The sequence below is a fragment of the Haliaeetus leucocephalus genome, unplaced genomic scaffold (assembly GCF_000737465.1).
Source record: "Haliaeetus leucocephalus isolate CR32 unplaced genomic scaffold, Haliaeetus_leucocephalus-4.0 Scaffold195, whole genome shotgun sequence".
NCBI classification, from domain to species: Eukaryota; Metazoa; Chordata; class Aves; order Accipitriformes; family Accipitridae; genus Haliaeetus; species Haliaeetus leucocephalus.
This window is the reverse complement of record NW_010972631.1, coordinates 1,314,412-1,332,154: the sequence shown is the minus strand read 5'-3', so window position 1 is coordinate 1,332,154 and position 17,743 is coordinate 1,314,412. Positions and strand designations below refer to the sequence as shown.

The window sequence follows — 17,743 nt, the reverse complement described above, 5'->3', positions numbered from 1 at the left end:
ATGAGGCCGCAGGAGCCGCCGCCGCAGGGCGGCCCCGCGCTGCCGGCGCTGGAGACGCTGAAGCAGCGGGCGTGCGAGAGCGTGGAGCTGAACGCGGCGCGGCTGGGCGCGCTGAGCCGCGACATCTGGAGCCGGCCCGAGCTGGCCTACGAGGAGCACCAGGCGCACGACACCATGACCCGGTTCTTCTCCAGCCGGGAGCTGCCGGGCGCCGCCTGGGCCGTGCAGCCGCGCTACGCGCTGGGCACGGCCTTCCGCGCCGAGTGGGGCACGGCCGCCCCTCGGGGCCCGGGCCCGGGCCCGCGGCCGCTCCGCGTCGCCTTCCTCTGCGAGTACGACGCTTTGCCCGGCATCGGGCACGCCTGCGGGCACAACCTGATCGCCGAGGTGGGGGCCGCCGCCGCCCTGGGGCTGAAGGCCGCCCTGGAGAGCCTGCCGCAGCCGGCGCCCGTCGCCGTGCAGGTGAGAGCCCTCCCGGGAACGGGGGCGGGGGCCGCGGCCTGGGCCCCGGCGGGCCCCTCACCCTCCGCGTTTGTGCTGCAGGTCACGGTGCTGGGGACGCCCGCGGAGGAGCAAGGAGGAGGTAAAATAGACCTGATAAACGCCGGAGCGTTCGATGGCCTGGATGTGGTTTTCATGGCGCACCCCTCGCAAGAAAACGCGGCTTACCTGCCCGATGTGGCCGAGCACGAGTGAGTGAGCGGGGTCAGGTGGAGAGGGACGGCTCGGTGTGGGCCTTTTCTCTCCTCCCCGGCTAGGGGAGCTGCTTTGCAAGGGGCTGATCTTAGGGCCGGGGGCCTTGCAGCTGCCCTTCAGGAGAAGTTTGTGCGGTCAGCGAAGGAGCCAGGTCACTGCTGGGGACACCGAGCCGTTCTTCTGAAGCGCAGTGTTCAGCCCGCTGTTAAAGATCCCTGACTGCTCTGAGATAATCTTGCATGCGTCCCAAAGATCCATTCTTTCTTCTGATCTTTCTAGGTGTTTCTTCTTGAACATGCACGTGACTATCCTGTCTGTTAAAAAAAAGAAATTTAAAATGCAACCGGGGGGAGTCTCATGGATCGTGGGTCCTTGCTTTCCTGGGCACCAAGTCATGCAGTCCTCTGCGCACATTTTATTTTAATCAGTTTTGAACGTGTTTCAGGTTTTCTCTCCTGCTTTTGAAAGAACCAGCTGGCTGAGCCTGACTGCCATTTGGATCCTTATTAACTTCCAGCCTAAATTTAATTGTGGCTGGTTTATATCTATTAACTCTCACATCAGCTTTTTTTTGATTCAAAGTAGTTCTTGGCTTTCCTTCCTCCATATATACTTCCTATATATAAGTACAGACAGCAGTCATACTCTTGCTCAGCTCTTTTTTTGCCAGCTAGCCATATAACTCTTTGGAAATCATGCTTTATCTTCTTTTGATTAGCCCTACTGTTCAGTGACAGCACGTGTTCTTTTGTACTTGGAGTCACTTGCCTTGTCTTGAAGTACTCTGTGCTGGATGTGCATAACCAGATTTGTACACAGTACATGAGGTGGAATTTCCTTAGACCTTACTTAGCTGATGCTGGGACCATAGTATCTCCTTACCATTTTGGAGCCAGCTGGCATGTTTGGGGCTTCCTCTTCAGTCATTTCCAAGCAGTCAACTCTTAGACAAATGCTTAGTCTGTAAGTATGTGATCTTCTAAAACATTTTTGAGCTTCAGTTTGTTCTTTCTCTGCCAGTCTGCAGGGCCATGCTGTTCTTCCTTTGATATTATAAATGTCTTCTGTTTTCATAGTGTTCCAGCAGTCATCTATCAGCAGGTTTGTTATACATTTTTGTGTCACGGTTACTAATGATTCTTGATCCCAAGGTCTTACCTGGCAGAGATTCTGCTAGTAACATCCCTCCAGTGCAACAGCTTTTTCAAAGTACTATGTTTGGCTGTCTCTAAATTCTGTAGTATTTAAATAACTGGTTTTCCAACCATTTCTGACTTGATGTACTGAGAGCTGTTTTTAGCATGGTTGTGCTACCTTCCAGCTCCTATGTGCTTGATTTTATTGGCCATTGTGCTTCTGCCACTGCTGTTCCTGGTGGATAATTTGCTTCTGTTACTGCTAAATTTTATGGTTGCTGTACCTTCAGACTATATTTATAATCTTCAAGATGCAATTTTCATGGATAGTTTTGTCTTTCTGTTCATTTCAACTCTTGCAATAGTCTTTTGAGTTTGATACGGTAAGATTTTGAAGTCTCCCTTCAGAGGTGATGGCTTGCTGTAGGATGCAAGTCCTAAACAGCCTTCAAACCTTGAATGTGGAGGAGGCATGGAACTGAAGTACCAAGTGAAACAACTTACTACCTCCAAAAACTCGAAATACTGAGTTTGTCATGATTTATGTAATTATGAGATTCCAAAGGTACAAAGACCATTTTGATAATTTGTAGTTGATCTTTGGTTGTTTCCAAGGAATTTAAGGACTGGTGATCACGAAGTTGCTAGTATTACTGTATCTGCAACCTCTGAAAGCTGGTGTGTGCCTAAAGTACAATTAACATACTGCGATAAATGTGGTGAATACCTGCTGAAATTTGCTGATTCTTATTCACTTATCCTTCACTTAATGAGCCTATTTAATGTTTGGTCAAACAGGATCCACGTTCTTCTGCTGATATTCTTAAACTGGCTTAGGGTGTTATTCACCAAAATCCGTTGGGTTTTTTTCTTAAAGTATGTGACATTTGTGTAGCAATATAAATACAAGAAAAGGAATGCTGAAAGAACATTTTAGTAAGAAGCATGTGTTTCTTGGGGGAAAAAAATGATTACGATGTGACTCTCTGCTTTGCTTTGCCTTCTCTCCGTTTTTTGGAGAATATCCAGGGATCCGTCCTGACTTTGTGAGTTGATATGAGGGGTTGCAGTCTAATACTTCGGATGTTAATAGATAAGTTTTGTTATCTTGATTTCATAGTGATAATAAATTTTAAGTAAAACTCATATTTTACAGTACGGGATGTATTGTTGTCTTGGAGGATGAGGGGGAATGGAAGAGGGCATACTTAATTTGGATTGCAGGCAGTAAGTAGCAGGAGACATTTTCTGCTGCAACAGTACACTCCATTGTGTCCCTATTGGCTATCCAGTATTTAAGTTCTGCTATTAACTTAGAGCTGTGGTGTGGTTCAGAGCATGAGGGGTCAATTCAGGGTAAGTGGCTAAGCTGGCATTTGTGCAAGATGGAGGGACAAGCAAGTGGTCCTAGCTGGGTGAGAGACAGGTTGTGCATGTCGGGGCAGGGGGAGCTCTTTGAGCTTGAAGATGGAGTTTTTTATGTAAAGGACTGGCTATTGAGTACAAACAGATTTAGTTAAAATCTCTCCTATTGGTAAAAAACTAATATTTGTGTATTTGATAAATAGTAATACCTTCTGTTGTTGTCAGTATTTAGTATCTGCCTCTTGTGTAAAGAGTTTTCATATCATTTGAAATATTAAATTATTCTGTAAGGCTAATATAAATAGCCCTCAGATGAAGCAAAGTATGAATTCTTACCGGATGTGTTTAGGTGCAGTATTTTATGACTTCTACAAAGTTGGAGGATAACCTCGGTGCTAGATTTCTTCCTTGTTGGCAAGCCTTTCTACCAGCATTTTTGAGGTGTGCAGGGAAAGAACATCCCTGCTGTAGCATAGTAATGTGTATTTTATACTAGGCTATGCCTTTACTACACTTGTAAACTTGACTTTTGTTATTTAGACATGGGTTGTATGTGATCTTATTAATGTGCTTTTGCTGTCATATATATGTACACGTTTTATTTAAGTTTGACAAGAGTTAGGACAATCAACTTCTAATTTTGAATCACAGAAAAGGTTTTGTTACCCTCTGAGAAGAATGTTAGTAACTTTAAGTCTTGGAACAGTCAGGTAGTATAAAAAAATTGTTGGAGAAATTTAATTAGTATGTGAAGCCTGTACTTCTCAGGAAGAGGCTCTACAGTGGTATGTTACCACTAACTCTTTTGCCTGTCTGGCTCTTGGTATCGTTCTATTTCATTGGTTTTCCAGGAATCTTTCAGCATGTTCTTGCATTCAAAGATAGTACAACTTTGTTACAATGTAGTGCCAGGTAAATTGTTGTTCTGCTGCACAAAACTTAAATAACAAATATTTGTGTGAACAAAAGGAACTTTTTATTTTAGAGGGGTTTTTTTAGTGAATGAAAAACAAACAAGTAATGCCTTTTATTTCCTAGTGTGACTGTGAAATACTATGGAAAAGCTTCTCATGCTGCTGCTTATCCTTGGGAAGGAGTTAATGCATTAGATGCTGCTGTTCTTGCATACAACAATCTGTCTGTTTTAAGACAGCAAATGAAACCGACCTGGAGAGTTCATGGTGAGATCTTAATTAAATTTAATGTCCAGCAAGTAGGAGTTTAGTCTGCTGAAATACTAACTTATAAAATCCCACAATTTAAAGTATTGTATTATTGCACTAAATTAGTATAGTCACTTCAAATATTATGAAATAGCACCATTTCATTTAGTTTGTCTGTAATCTTTAAGATCATGTCAGTGTCCAGAACTATATGCTGAAAATAGGCTTATAAGTCAGAGTCAAAAGAGGACACTGGTACCTCAGTAGAGGCTATCCAAATCTTAAGTCTTTGCACTTGCAGTTCGGAGAAAAAAGTGGTAAGCTTATTTTGATACATGGCCTTGAATTCCTTAAAGTTAACATACGTGTTTTTGCAAATGTGTAAGATTAAATGCTTCTGAAAAATGAAGTATTACTTACTGCATCATTTTTGTAGTAGACATTACATTAATTAGCCTTTGTTGGAAAGTGGTCTAGAGTGACTGAAGCTTATTTGCTGAAGTACAAAAAAAAAATGATGGCAGAAGCCTATAGTTCTGGTTAGTAGCCCAATCAGCTAAATGTTTACTGGATTCTAGTATTTAATATCTTATAGACCTTGGAGTAAAAATGTCATTTTGCAGTAAGACATGTTAACCATTAAGCTTGACTTGTATTCCTTCAAAATCATGTGTTTCATTTTGTACAGTGAGAAAGTTTCAGAAGTTGAGATGGAAGCTGCCCTTTAGCTATAAACCCAGGTTTCCCTTATTACATGCAACACAACTTTTTCCAAGTTGAAATTAAGAAACTGCCATTTCTACAGGACTTCTGAATGTAGAACTGCGTATTTGGAATACTTGTTATAAGCTTAAAACACTTTAAGAAGTTCTGAGCTAGTCATTATACATCTTGGCTGCTGGTGCTGTATAATACATATGTGTATTTCTCTCCAGCATATCTGGATGGAGTCTGGAAGCTCTAACCCTTGTGATGGTAGATGAAGATATTTACAGTTCTGCTGTGCAGCATACCCAAATGAATTTCAGACAGCGGGCATATCCTCTCTATCCTGTTGCTCTGTAGGAAACAAGGCACTTAAGAGTTTTGGTGTCTGAAACCCATGTGTTGCAGGTTTAAGGTTGGAGGTGCATAAGTCTTCTATTGAATATAAGCCTAAACCCCTAAATACTGCTTTCTTCGTAGTTTCTAAAGGCTACATGGGTAATGTAGCAAAAAACTAAGTATCTGAACAAGCCTCCTAGAGGTAATACTTCCTGAACCACAGCAAAACTTAAATTACTGTATTGATACAATTGCTGTCATAAATGTGGTTTTCAAACCGCAGATATTTAGAATACTTTTGGGAAAGTATAAGCAGCCAGAATGAGATTTAATTTTAGGAATGTTTTCTTTACAACAGTGTAGTGGAGATCTTGTGTTGTAGACTTGCAGTAACAGCAGTGGCTGACTTAAGTGATACTAAAAATCTTAGTGTTAACCCACTAACAAAAACTAAAATAATTTTCATTACTTGAAGTCTAGAATTTTGAAGCAATGTTTTATGTACTTAAGTATTGTTGGTTTGAGTTTGTCTGATATTTGCTAAGTTATCTTTCTTCTCTGCTTATGAGTGGAGTAAGTTGCCCCCTTGAAAAATAGGAATGTAGATTTTTTTTCCTGTTCAAAAAGTTGTATTAAACAGGTTGTAAAAAAAAAAAAAGTTCCATGTAGAAGGGCAAACTGAGTGCTACTAGTAGTATGCAGGCGGCCTACTTTTAAGCTAGAGCTGCTGTCCAGTCCATATTGCAGTTGCTTTGAAATTTAAGTATAGATGTACTGTTAGACTCTATCCGATTCCATTTACAAATGTGCTGGATGAGACAAGTGGAAGTTGTTTACTCATTAGGCTACTTGTTTTGAGCAGGTGTGTTATGGTATGTGTCATGCAAATTTGCATGCTTACTTACTTGCTGGTTCCTTTCCTGTCATGTTGGTCCCTCTCATCTGAGCTGTTCCTTTTGTTATGGACTAGTACTGATAGTGGTTTAATTCAGCACTTTGTTTACTTTGACTGTATTTGAGACTGGAAAGGTCTTATTTGAGGGGGAGTTCATAGTCTTAATAGGTTTTCTGCACCAAAAGTAAAGATTTGTTGCCCATTTTCATCCTGATAGTGCTGTCTTTTCAAGCTTCAGTGACACACATCAGTGACTTTGTGCAGTATTTCCATTTAAGGTAGATAGTTTCTCAGGTTCTAAAGAAAACAAATCTTATTCCATGTACGTAAATTGAGGGTAGGAGGCCAGGGAAGCAAACAGCCTGTTGAAAGCAACTAGCTGTTAATGCATTGAAGTCTAATGTAGAATTTAGGTCTACAATGTTTTATTGTTGAAATATCTAAATATTGTGGTCCTTTATGGTCAATTATGGCTTCTGATGGCATAACTGAAAACTATGTAGTTGTCACACATTTCCTTGAGGGAACACTTTCAACTCAAACTTTCCTCTTGAATAAAATACATATATTATACATTCCAATATTTCTAAAGATCTAGCATGAGGAATCTAATGAGCTTTCTGTGCACTGTGACGCATACATTACCCCAGTATTGCTGAGAAATGCAACTTAATTTCTCTCCAAGCTGGCAAAATAAGTTGGAGACATTGTAGTTGAGGAAACCTTTAAAAGCTGGAATCCAAGGTAGCCTTTATAATGAAATTTTTTTCTTTCAATGGCAGCCAGATTGCTTTATGACTCTGATGCATTGAATTTCAGGGGATTAATTACAAATGCTAGTTTGGCTTGTCTTTAGGTGTATAACAGATGTCTAACCAAAGAATGCAATGAAATTGTGCTGAAAAACATGTACACATTCCACTTAATCTGTGATGAAGAAACTTTGTCTGCATACTGTATTTTTTACATTCTTTGTATTTCATGTGCAGCTGATGTTGTTTTTTGCTTATATATTTAGTTCTTGAGCAAGGAGTTTTGTGACAGGGCTGAAGATCAAGCAGTTGTATTTAACACTGATAACATGACTTTTCCGTTTCTGCAGGTGTAATAAAAAATGGTGGTGTGAAACCTAACATCATTCCTTCTTACACTGAACTAGAGTTTTACTTGCGTGCCCCTTCAATGAAAGACCTTTCTGTTCTGACAGAGAAGGTCGAGAACTGCTTCAGATCTGCAGCACTGGCCACAGGATGCAAAGTAAGAATGTATTCATGGTCATGTGTTTCTGTTACGCTGGAGATAAGGTAGGCCAGAACAGGAAATCGAGGCTTACATTTGACTGCATGGGGTTTAGCTGAAAGAAATCTAAATTTTTATGATACTATTTGCTATTCTGTTGCTTTGTGTTTTGGAAGAAAGCTTTGGCTTATAAATAGAATGCCACAGAATCATAGAAGAATCTAGGTTGGGAGAGACCTCCAGAGGTCATCTAGTCTAACCCTCTGTTCAGAGGAGGACAAGTTAGAGCAGATTGCTCAGGGCCACATGGATCTCTGAGTATCTCCAAGGGTGAAATTCTACAACCTTTCTCAACAAGTGCTCTACCCACCTCCTGGTGAACAAGTCTTTTCCTGATGTTTATCATCAGAGCACTGGAACAGGTTTCCTGGAGAGATTGTAGTGTTTCCATCCTTGGAGATACTCAAAAGCTGCCTTGATATGGTCCTGGGCAATCAGCTCTAGGTGACCCTGCTTGAGCAGGGGAGTTAGAGAAGAAGACCTGCAGAGGTGCATTTCGACTTCAACCATTCTGTGATTCTGTTGTATCTAATAGGAATTTTCTTTGTTGCCTCCTGTCATATCACTGGGCATCTCTGAGAAGTCTGGTTCTGTCGTCTTTGTCCCCTCCCCATCTGATAACTGTAGACAGCAATAAGATTTCCCCCTGACCTTTTTTCTGAAGGCTCAACAAATAAACTTTGTTCAGCCTTTCCTTGTATATCATGTTCTCCAGCACCCTAATCATCTTGGTGGCCTTCCCCTGGACTTGCTCCAGTCTTGATTTGAGGAGTACAAAACTGAACACAATACACCAGATGTGGTCTCACAGAAGTTGTCTGCATCAATAATAAAGATATTAGAACAGTAATGGCACCAGTATTGATTGCAGAGGAATGCTGCAAGTAACAGGCAGCAATTTGGATTTTTGTGCCACTGATCATAACACTTTGAGCTTGCATGTCTTCTGTGTCCTCTGAGCCAGAGTGGTCATCATGAAAAGCTAAGCTTGGTCATGCACTGTCTGCTCTTCTATGAATATATGCTGGATGTTCAGAATCGCCTTGTGATTCATGTGCCTGGACGTGGGTCTTAGGAGGATTTATTTGCTCTATAATCCCTCTGGGAGCTTGAGGATAGGACAGTCTGACCAGTCTGTAATTTCCAAGATCCTTCTCTTAGCCCTTCAAGGTGGATGTGACCTTTAGCTCTTTTTCAGTGAGCTGGAGCATCCCTCTATTTCAGTGACATTTAAAAAATGATAACTCACTGATTGCATTGCTGCTTCTCTCTTACTCAGCATCCTGGTCCCGAGTACGTACAATTTCAAGAGCCCCATAATCTTTTTTTTTTCTTGCTGTGGGTGATGCTCCCCCCCTACATACGGTGCTACTAGGCTCAGAGACCTGGGAGGCTTGATAGGAAACCTTACCAGTAGGAACAGGCAAAACAGATTTGAGTTTTTGTCTTTTTTTCCATGTTCTTTGTCACTAGATCCTTTGCCCCGTTAAACAGCAGGCTCATGTAGCAACCAAATGTGAAAAATTGAGTGACTTCTCAGTTAGCATTCTTATTTTTTTTCTTTTAGTAAATGGAAGTGTCTCCTGTAGCATGTTCAAGCAATATGATTACCTTGCACTGTATTGCTACGATAGGTGGTTCTACTTGCTCTGTAGTTACAAGTTTGACTAATACAGCTATGAAAAGAATCTCTATGCTCATCAGAAGAAATAGGTATAGTGTATATGAATGAGCTAGTGAGTTTTAAGGTCTATTTGAGGCATTAGATGCTGTTTTTGTAGTATGGCCCCTCCACTCTAGCTGGAAAAGGATTTTAGAAAGTGCACTTTACACAGAATGAAAGTTAAGATCTCTTTTGAAATTTGACATCGGTATGTTTTTTACATTTGTTTTCAAACTTCTTGCCTGTGTGAAGTCATTTCATGAATGGTTCTAAACAATAGTAAAATAGAATTTGGTGAAAGCCTAAATTGATTTCTGTATAGTTTTAATAGTACCTGCAGTGGAAATCATTAGATGGTGTTACTGGAAATGTTTATTTCCTATTTTTGGAGATGCTATCTGTGAAATCCATGCTTCTGGAATTTGGCTGCCTGGTGCAAGCTTGACACAACATCAGCTGTGTTTTGATCAAGAGTAATATTTGGCAGAATGTTGTATTTTTGAAAGAAATTTAGCACTTGCATCTCTTTTGACATGGGCTTGAAGTATGGATATGTACTTATTTTTTCTGGTCTTTAAATTCTTTATGTTAAACCGGCTTAAGTTGGAGAAAAAATTCTAATTATTTGGGGGTTTTTTCTCTAGGTGGAAATAAAAGGTGGTGAAAATGATTACTACAATGTGCTTCCAAATAAGAGCCTGCAGAAAGTTTACAAGGAGAACGGAAAGAAGCTTGGAATAGAATTTATATCAGAAGACTGTATCTTGAATGGCTTGTCAGGTAACTCCATCTGGGTTTTTTGTTATGACTTAAGCTTAAGTTGATCAACTCTAAAGTGTGTAAAATAATGGAATAGAGCTAGGTTAAACATAGTTTGGTCGGAAGAAAAAGCCAAATTAGAAAGTTGAAGCTCTGTAAAAGGGGATTGTACCTCTGGCCTGTGTTTTTGTATTTGTTGTAGAATCTGAGAAATTTTCCCAACACATATGAAGAGCAGTAATAATTTTCTGATAATGTTTCTGAAAATATTTCAAGAAAGAAGCAGTTTGGGCAGAGGGATGGAAGGATGTAAAGCTAAGAACAATTTTACTGAGAACATGAGGGTGTGTAATAAATTGCAACTCATTCTGTTGTTTTGAAATACAGAATCCTGGTTTGCTATGAATGGAGATGACATGTAGTTTTTAGGAACCTTGTTTAATAATATTTTCCAAGCTTACATATAAACAAATTTACTAGCATCTAACTAATATTTTAGACAGTTTTTTAAGAGATTTTTAAGTGGAAGTTTAAGCATCTCGGTAACCATAATTTAAAACCTCTTCCATTAACAGGTAATTCTATGCCTCTAATTTTAGTTCACGAGTTCAACAGATTAGTTTTCCAAAGGGTGCTGTTCATGTAGATGTTTACTTCTGGGTCTTGACTATGTCTCAAACTAGTTCACTTGGTGTCTCAGAGCTATAGTAATAGGAATATGAATTCTTGAATGCTTAGGTGGGTTTCTTATAACCCTTAACAGTTGGGTTTTTTTCAGAATCTTCCTACAGGAGCTCTGTTCAAGTCTTAACCACTGCTGATATTTTATAGACTTCACTACTGATCATAACTGTATATAGAAATGTTTTTACTCCACTCATGTTAAAGGTTTTTCTCTTTGGTTAGAAGGAAAAGATTGTTCTCAGAAGTTGTTATTCTAATTAGTTTGATTGTGATACTAATTTCTATATTAACTGCAGACTATCTTTGGACAGTTGAGATCTTGGTGTTTGGGGGCAGACTTCTCCAAAGTTTTTTTGGTTTTTTTGGGTGGGGGAGACAGCATATCTAATGGTATTCTGGTTGTTTTTCTCTATTTCTTACTTCCCTTCCAAATTAAGACAACGGTAGCTTATTTTCTTCAACTGGTTTGTTGTCTTGGGTGTAAAAACAAATTATAACTAAAGGCAGATTCCTTTTTTTCTTCAGTGTGGTACAAGTAAGATTTACTACTTGGCTCATTTAGCCTAAGAAAGAGGCTGAGGAACCTTAGAATGTTTACTGTGAAACTTTCTGGAGCTTTGCTAGTTGCTTCCTTCAAACCATTGTATTAAGGGTGAAGATCATGAATACTGGTGATCTTGCTGTTTCAGAGGGCTTCAAATGAACTTAGTACAGACACCTAATTGTAATAGTGCTTTCATATGTAAGTTACATGATATGCTAAATGTTAACCATTACCTTGCTTAAATTGAAACTCCCCATATGCCTGTCCTGTCCTTAAATTGCTTGTCAAATGTCAAAATATGCTTGAGCAATTGTGGTTTTTATCTCACACTGCAGTAGGCTTTACTGAATTTTCTTTCCACAGCTTCTACTCTGAGTTTTTGCAGTGGGGATTCAGGAGTGCTAACAAAGCACAGCCTCCAGAGACATAGGAGTGGAATTTTGTATGCTGCCCTTTTTTTTGGGGGGGGGTTGAGTGTTTTGTCTCATCTTTTTCAAGACCTCTATTTCTGTTTAGCTTTCATGTGGTTTTCAATGTTTTCTTTTAGGATATCAGTTTCTTCTGTTGAAAGGGAAGGAAGATAGCTCAGTTGCTTCTCCATGTCTGTGCAGCAGAAAAGTCGTTAACAGATGAGCATACTCGCTGCCACCTCTACATGGGTATTAGTATCGGTCTGCTTACAGGTATCGCTTTAGGCAGCTAAGCGTTACAAAGAGTTTCTTTAGTCTAAATCACAGTACCTTGTGTGTGCCTCGTGCACACTCCACTCATTTGGCACACGGCCAGGATGATCTGAAATAATGTGAATCTGAGTTAGCTTTGACCAGGTGCCATGACCTGTTTCTCCTTCTGGTGGTAGGGTAACTCTACTACAGGATATTGAGAACCTCCCAAAGCAGATGGCTTAGTTTAGCATGCCTTAGTTGAGGCACCCATGCTTGTGATAACTTACTCGGATATATTTAGCATTCATGGGGTTCATTGACTTCCTGTGCACAAAACTGATATAGATGATCTTGGGAAGGAGCTACTATGTTTTGAAAACAGCACTTTTGAAGCTTGGGGCTGTGTATAAATGCTTCCTGGAATCTTTTGCATTTTCCCCTCCATTCATGTTTGTGGTAGTACTGACTTCCATTACGTGTTCAGTGACTTGGAGAGGCTTCAGTATTAGCTTGGGGATACATTTTTGAGAGGCTGGAGTTCCCAATACCTTTCTGTTGCAGATGGTGCACAAGTCTGTATGTTGCACTGATAACTGTGCAATTATTTATGCTTCTAGAAGGAATCCCAATCTGTACATCTCTAGCAAGCATCCCCCCAGATGTTTGTATGGGAACCATTGGAACACCTGATGTTTTAAACATGCCGCTAGGTTATTACCACTAAAGGATGTAACATTTTTTCTGATAAAGGGGAAGATTTGACTGTCACATTTTTATTAAAAGCGGCCTGGTTTTTGGCTTGGTAAGCTCCCCATTTTACTAGAAAATACAAAGTTTAAATCCCTTACATTTAGCAAAAATAACTTGTAAACTGGTAGTAGATTGGATATGGATATAAATTTAAGTGGAATTACATGACCGAGAGGTGGGATGCACTGGAATTTCTAATGCTTCATTTGCTGAGTGAGAGCAGGGAAAAAGGCCAACACAGTCTTTTCTGCAGTTTGTGTATTAGGACTTAGTAAGGCAAGTCTAGAACTCCTGGTTTAGTCTGGAGTAGGCAGAACTTCTAGACTTCTGGTTTGTCTTTCCAGACTGACCAAAGAATGGATCAATAGTGTAGACTACAGAAAATTAGGATAACTTGTTGCTGTACCAAGAGTTGGATTTTCTTTAAATGTATACTGAACTTAAGGGAAAAGATCGTGGTTTTGGACAAGCCTTGCTGCTTCTGTTTGTAGGCAGAGCAAATAGCAAGCTAGTCTTGTCCTCTAATCATATAATGTAGGCTCTGTGGACTTGCTTTTAATAACTATATGCTTCCAAGTAAAATCTGTATGCTTCAGTCATTTCAATACTAAGTCTTAAGGCATTAGCAATATCTTCTCTCCATAAAGTATCATGATATGGAGGCTACCCAATGTGTTACAAATAATTTTAAATCTTTGGAACAGTCATTTTATATGCCATTGCTAAAGAAAAAATTCTTGCAGCTCTGATTGGCCTCAAAAAAGTTAGCTGAGATCCTAGTTGGTCATCCCTAATTTTCCCCGCTACAGAACAATGCCTCCTCTGGTATCTGAATTTCACAATAACTACTATGTTGATTTCTCCAGCTTCTAAATGTCATTTTAACAAATACTGAGTGGATTGCTTGTTTGGGTAAAAAAAAAAGGCACTTGGGAAGTAGTTGCAGACTCTTGGATAATTTACTCTGAAGGATCTACTACTTCTGGATGGTATCATTAAATAGATAAGGCAGTACTGTGAGATAGGTACTATCACGAGCTAACATACTGAAAGTGCTAGTCAGGCATAAAAGAATCATTAAAATCTGCAGCATTGCTATCAGGAATTTTTTTACATCTATGAAGCGCTAGTGTTTTGTCTGGAGTTTAGTTATGGTCTTGTTATTTCAAGAGTGCTTTTGCTGTTAAGGTTTGCATAACTGAGAATATTCAAAAAGCACAGGAAAAAATAGTTGTCCTCAATTTGTTTTTGTTTAAAGGTAGATTGTTCCTACTTCACAGTTCCCTACCTAATGCTGAATATTTGCATACTGGTGAAAAGCACGAATTGTTGGGCCTGGTTCTAAGGGCTGTAGCAGGAAAATAGCTGAACTGCTTGAAATTCCAAGGTTTGCAGCTTTCATTGTTTCTGAATTAACAGCTTACTATCAGGAGATGCTTGATAAAAAATTAACAGTAAATGGAATAGCAACATGCTGGTACATCTTCCTTGCAGTCCAGTAACTGATTATTGATCAGAAGCGCACTGGAGAGCAGCATCTGAGGATGGCTAGTTAGGGAAGACATCTCAGGGATGGGAGATTTTTGTATGGACAATGACTCATTAGAAATGCTTTTATTTTAGTACTTGGGGCAAAGGATACTCCATTTTAGATAAGGGCTGGAGATAATATCTATCATACATTTTCTTGCAGCATTCAAAACTCTTCAACACTTGTTCATTAAGAAAATTTCTATGCTGCTTCTAGGTTCCACGGACTTTGGAAATGTTACATTTGTAGTCCCTGGGCTTCATCCTTATTTTTATATTGGCTCTGATGCATTGAATCATACTGAGCAGTACACAGAAGCTGCAGGTGAGTGGAACTGAAAAGGTTTAGAGTTTTATATTTGGAACCCTTATGCATTGTATGGACTGGTTGCTGACTCTTCACTACAGCAAATCTAGAAATAATAAATATTTCAAATTACAGAGGGTTAAAGCTTTCACATGCTTTTATGGTATTCAAAGCTACTGTGTAGTAAATGTATGAAAGTGTAAGTACTAGATCTGAAAGTGGCTGCATGTGAATACCCCTAGAGAAATGGAGTTGCTTTCTTCAAGCATGACGGGATCTCAGCTGAATATAGACCCTGAAATAATTAACTTAGTCAATTGTAGAGTTGCAGAAAAAAGCTGACAAAATGTAGAATTTCTATTTTTGTGTTTAAAGTTAAATGTATATGGGAAGGATGACCACTCCTTATACTAAAAAGCCTGACTTAGTATATCATCTAGACAGAAGAAATCAGGATTATCCCTAGAGGCATATGCAGAAGAGTTTCTAAACATGAGCCAAAAGATAAAAGCAGTTTTTACTCCTAAAGCACAGTACTCTGGAAATTTGATAGAGATAATGGTATAGAACTCTGCATTTTCTAAAAAGGAAAATGTGAACACTCATTTCCCTGGTTTTAGTCTTAGTTGTTTACATCAGTAGCAGAAAGTTAAGTACTTGCATGTGAAAATTCGTTTTGAGGCATCAGAAGATAGGTGTACTTCATGCAAGTAGATTTTTAAGAAACTTCTTGCAATTGAAACTTGAAGATCTTGTTTTATAGAATATGCCTTATGCGGTGAGCTAGTGGATTCTATCTAATACTAGTAATCTAACCTGAAATTTCTCTTTACTTTTTTTCTTCAGGGTCACAGAATGCTCAGTTCTATGCTTTGCGCACAGCAAAAGCTCTGGCAATGACAGCACTGGATGTCATTTTCAAGCCAGGTCTGCTAGAAGAAGTCAGGGAAGACTTCAGACAGGTGAAGCTAAAAGAAGAGGAGCAAATAAGTCCAGTAGAACCTAACAAAGAATCTGGCATTGGCATAGGAGCATGTGCATCACATTAAACTTTATTAAACCTCTCTCAGTAGGATTGACTTAATGGAGATGCGCCATTTAAATCCCAGAAGGGGCTGGATAAACACATAGCTGAAGAAATGTTCATTTTTCTTTTTGGACTTTAGGAGAAGCAAATAGTATCATTGCTTTCAAAAAATGTGCAATTTCATCTAGCTGTAATGTTTGCTATATTCAGTATGGTGATGAATTTCAGAGAGAGATCTCAAATATGTTGTCTTTAAGTTGCAATGTTGAATAAATGATAGTGTTTAGATCCCTTGTCAGTGATTTTCTATGTATTGCTAAAGTATATAGGGGAAACACAGCATGTACATGGAAATTCTTGTTCTAAAATGAGCACTGTTCACTCGGTGATCACAGGGGGAATCTGATCTAAGAAGCGTTTTTCTCTGGCCAGTCACTTTTTCTTGGGGCAAGATAGAGGCTTAAAACCTGAGCTGGTTTCAGTGGAGAGAAGGGTATATGTTTGGAAGCGTGCCTGGTTTTGACAATAGTAGCTTCTAGCAATGGAAGAGAACGGCTTGTATGGAAATGTGATCTGTAAAGGTTGATTGTTCTGAGATGCACTGACCTTCCTCCTCATAAATTTTGGAGGTGTCGTGGAGAAGTCAATCAAAAAAATCGGAGAGTAACTAAATGTTCAACACATTTAAACCACTGCAGGGAAAATGCAAGTGCATCTTTTTTAAGTTCTACTCTAAGGCAATATAAGTGTCCACACAAGGTGTTGCACTAACTAAACTGATCTGAAGAATGTGTATGAACTTAGCTAAACCAGGGGAAATCTTTGTAAAGATTCAAGTGTGGTACTGTGAAGCAGTAAATGAAGGTGACCTTAAACTGGTTGTGTGCATACCCCTGTAGTAAGCTTTGAGAAGCTTGCACTGAGGATTGCTTGTGCAGTAACTGGCTTCTCAAACCTCTTTGTTCCCATATCCTAAGCAGCAGATCTGTTAAGTCTTGCCAGTTGTCCTTTCTGTGTGTTGTGTGGTTAGTCTGTTTAATCCTTGTTATTTTGCTTCCCAGAGGTGTTAATGTTGCAGATTTTATCTAGGTAGTGTTCTGTGTTTCCAAACATGTTAGGAATTTTTTTAATTTGCTTTTCTTTATTTCTTTTGTTCAGATACAAATTGCTGAGTCAATGGACAGACTGAGTGGAAAAAGCAGCTTACTGGTTAACATTTTCTAAGCATAGGTATTATAGTAAGCGTCTGAAAAGAAATCAGGCAAACTGTATTTCCCAGGAAGTCAGAATACCCAGGATAATTTCAGAAACCTTGTTTTTTAACAGCACCGGTTTCTAAATGGTAAACTCTAGAATTGGAACTCTCTGTAATTGCAATTTGTATTTTATTAATTTCTATATTCAATTTCTAATTTTCGAAAAAAAGAGGTTCCTAATCTTGATTTAACTGTGCACTGCCTCTGCATTTCTGTGCACTCTTTAACACAGACCTCCAGCTGCTATTTAAGAATTCTATTGAGACTTTCCCTTCTTAGAAGGCAAAAAGTGTGACTAGGCTGGCTTCTGTTTGTATGTCACCTAGACAGTGTAGACAACATAATTTGACAGTTTTTAGGATTTCTGATACTTCAGCCTCTGTCCTTGTAGTAATAGGGCACAGACTATCTGTTGATACATTAAATGCTCAGTGTCTTTGGAAAAAGGAAGTAACTGTTTATCTGTTTGTGTAAGAACTAGAGGCACAATTGTAGGGGTTTGTTTTGTGTTATAAGCCAGTTATTTGAAGAGTTGAGCATGACCATAAGTATTCCAGGTTACAGGATGGTCCTTACTTGCACCAGGATCCTTGCTTTCCTTAGCAGACAGTTTTGACAGATGAAAGCATGAAACAGATTAGGGTTGGACTCTGAGCTGTAGGTATGTCCAGGATAGTAAGTTGGATACTAAATCCAACTGAAATTTGGTCCAAAGTTTGTCAAAGGAACTTTCTCCTTAACTTTTAATGTAAACCCTGCTTTGCCAGTTCTCAGGCACAATTACAATTCATTAAGTTCTACCGGGTTAACAAGCTAGTTTATGAACTTCCTTAGCATATGTGGCTTTTTATTTCCTCCTGCATGAACTGCTTAACTTCTTGCTTTGCTGTTTTTAAGATGGAGTGTTGGGATCCCAGTGATAGCAATACATGCTGTGTTGTTTCCTACAAGCTGATGTGC

The 17,743-nt window shown here is 39.4% G+C and overlaps 1 protein-coding gene across 1 annotated transcript; it reads left to right on the top strand.

Annotated features, from left to right (window-relative positions):
* PM20D2 (peptidase M20 domain containing 2) lies at positions 1–16,424 on the top strand. The gene is made up of 7 exons (XM_010565700.1): positions 1–462; positions 544–692; positions 4,236–4,378; positions 7,402–7,556; positions 9,906–10,041; positions 14,411–14,518; positions 15,347–16,424. Exons 1-7 carry the CDS (start codon positions 1–3, stop codon positions 15,547–15,549), a joined length of 1,356 nt encoding a protein of 451 aa, XP_010564002.1. The 3' UTR covers positions 15,550–16,424.
* Positions 16,425–17,743: the final 1,319 nt, after the last annotated feature.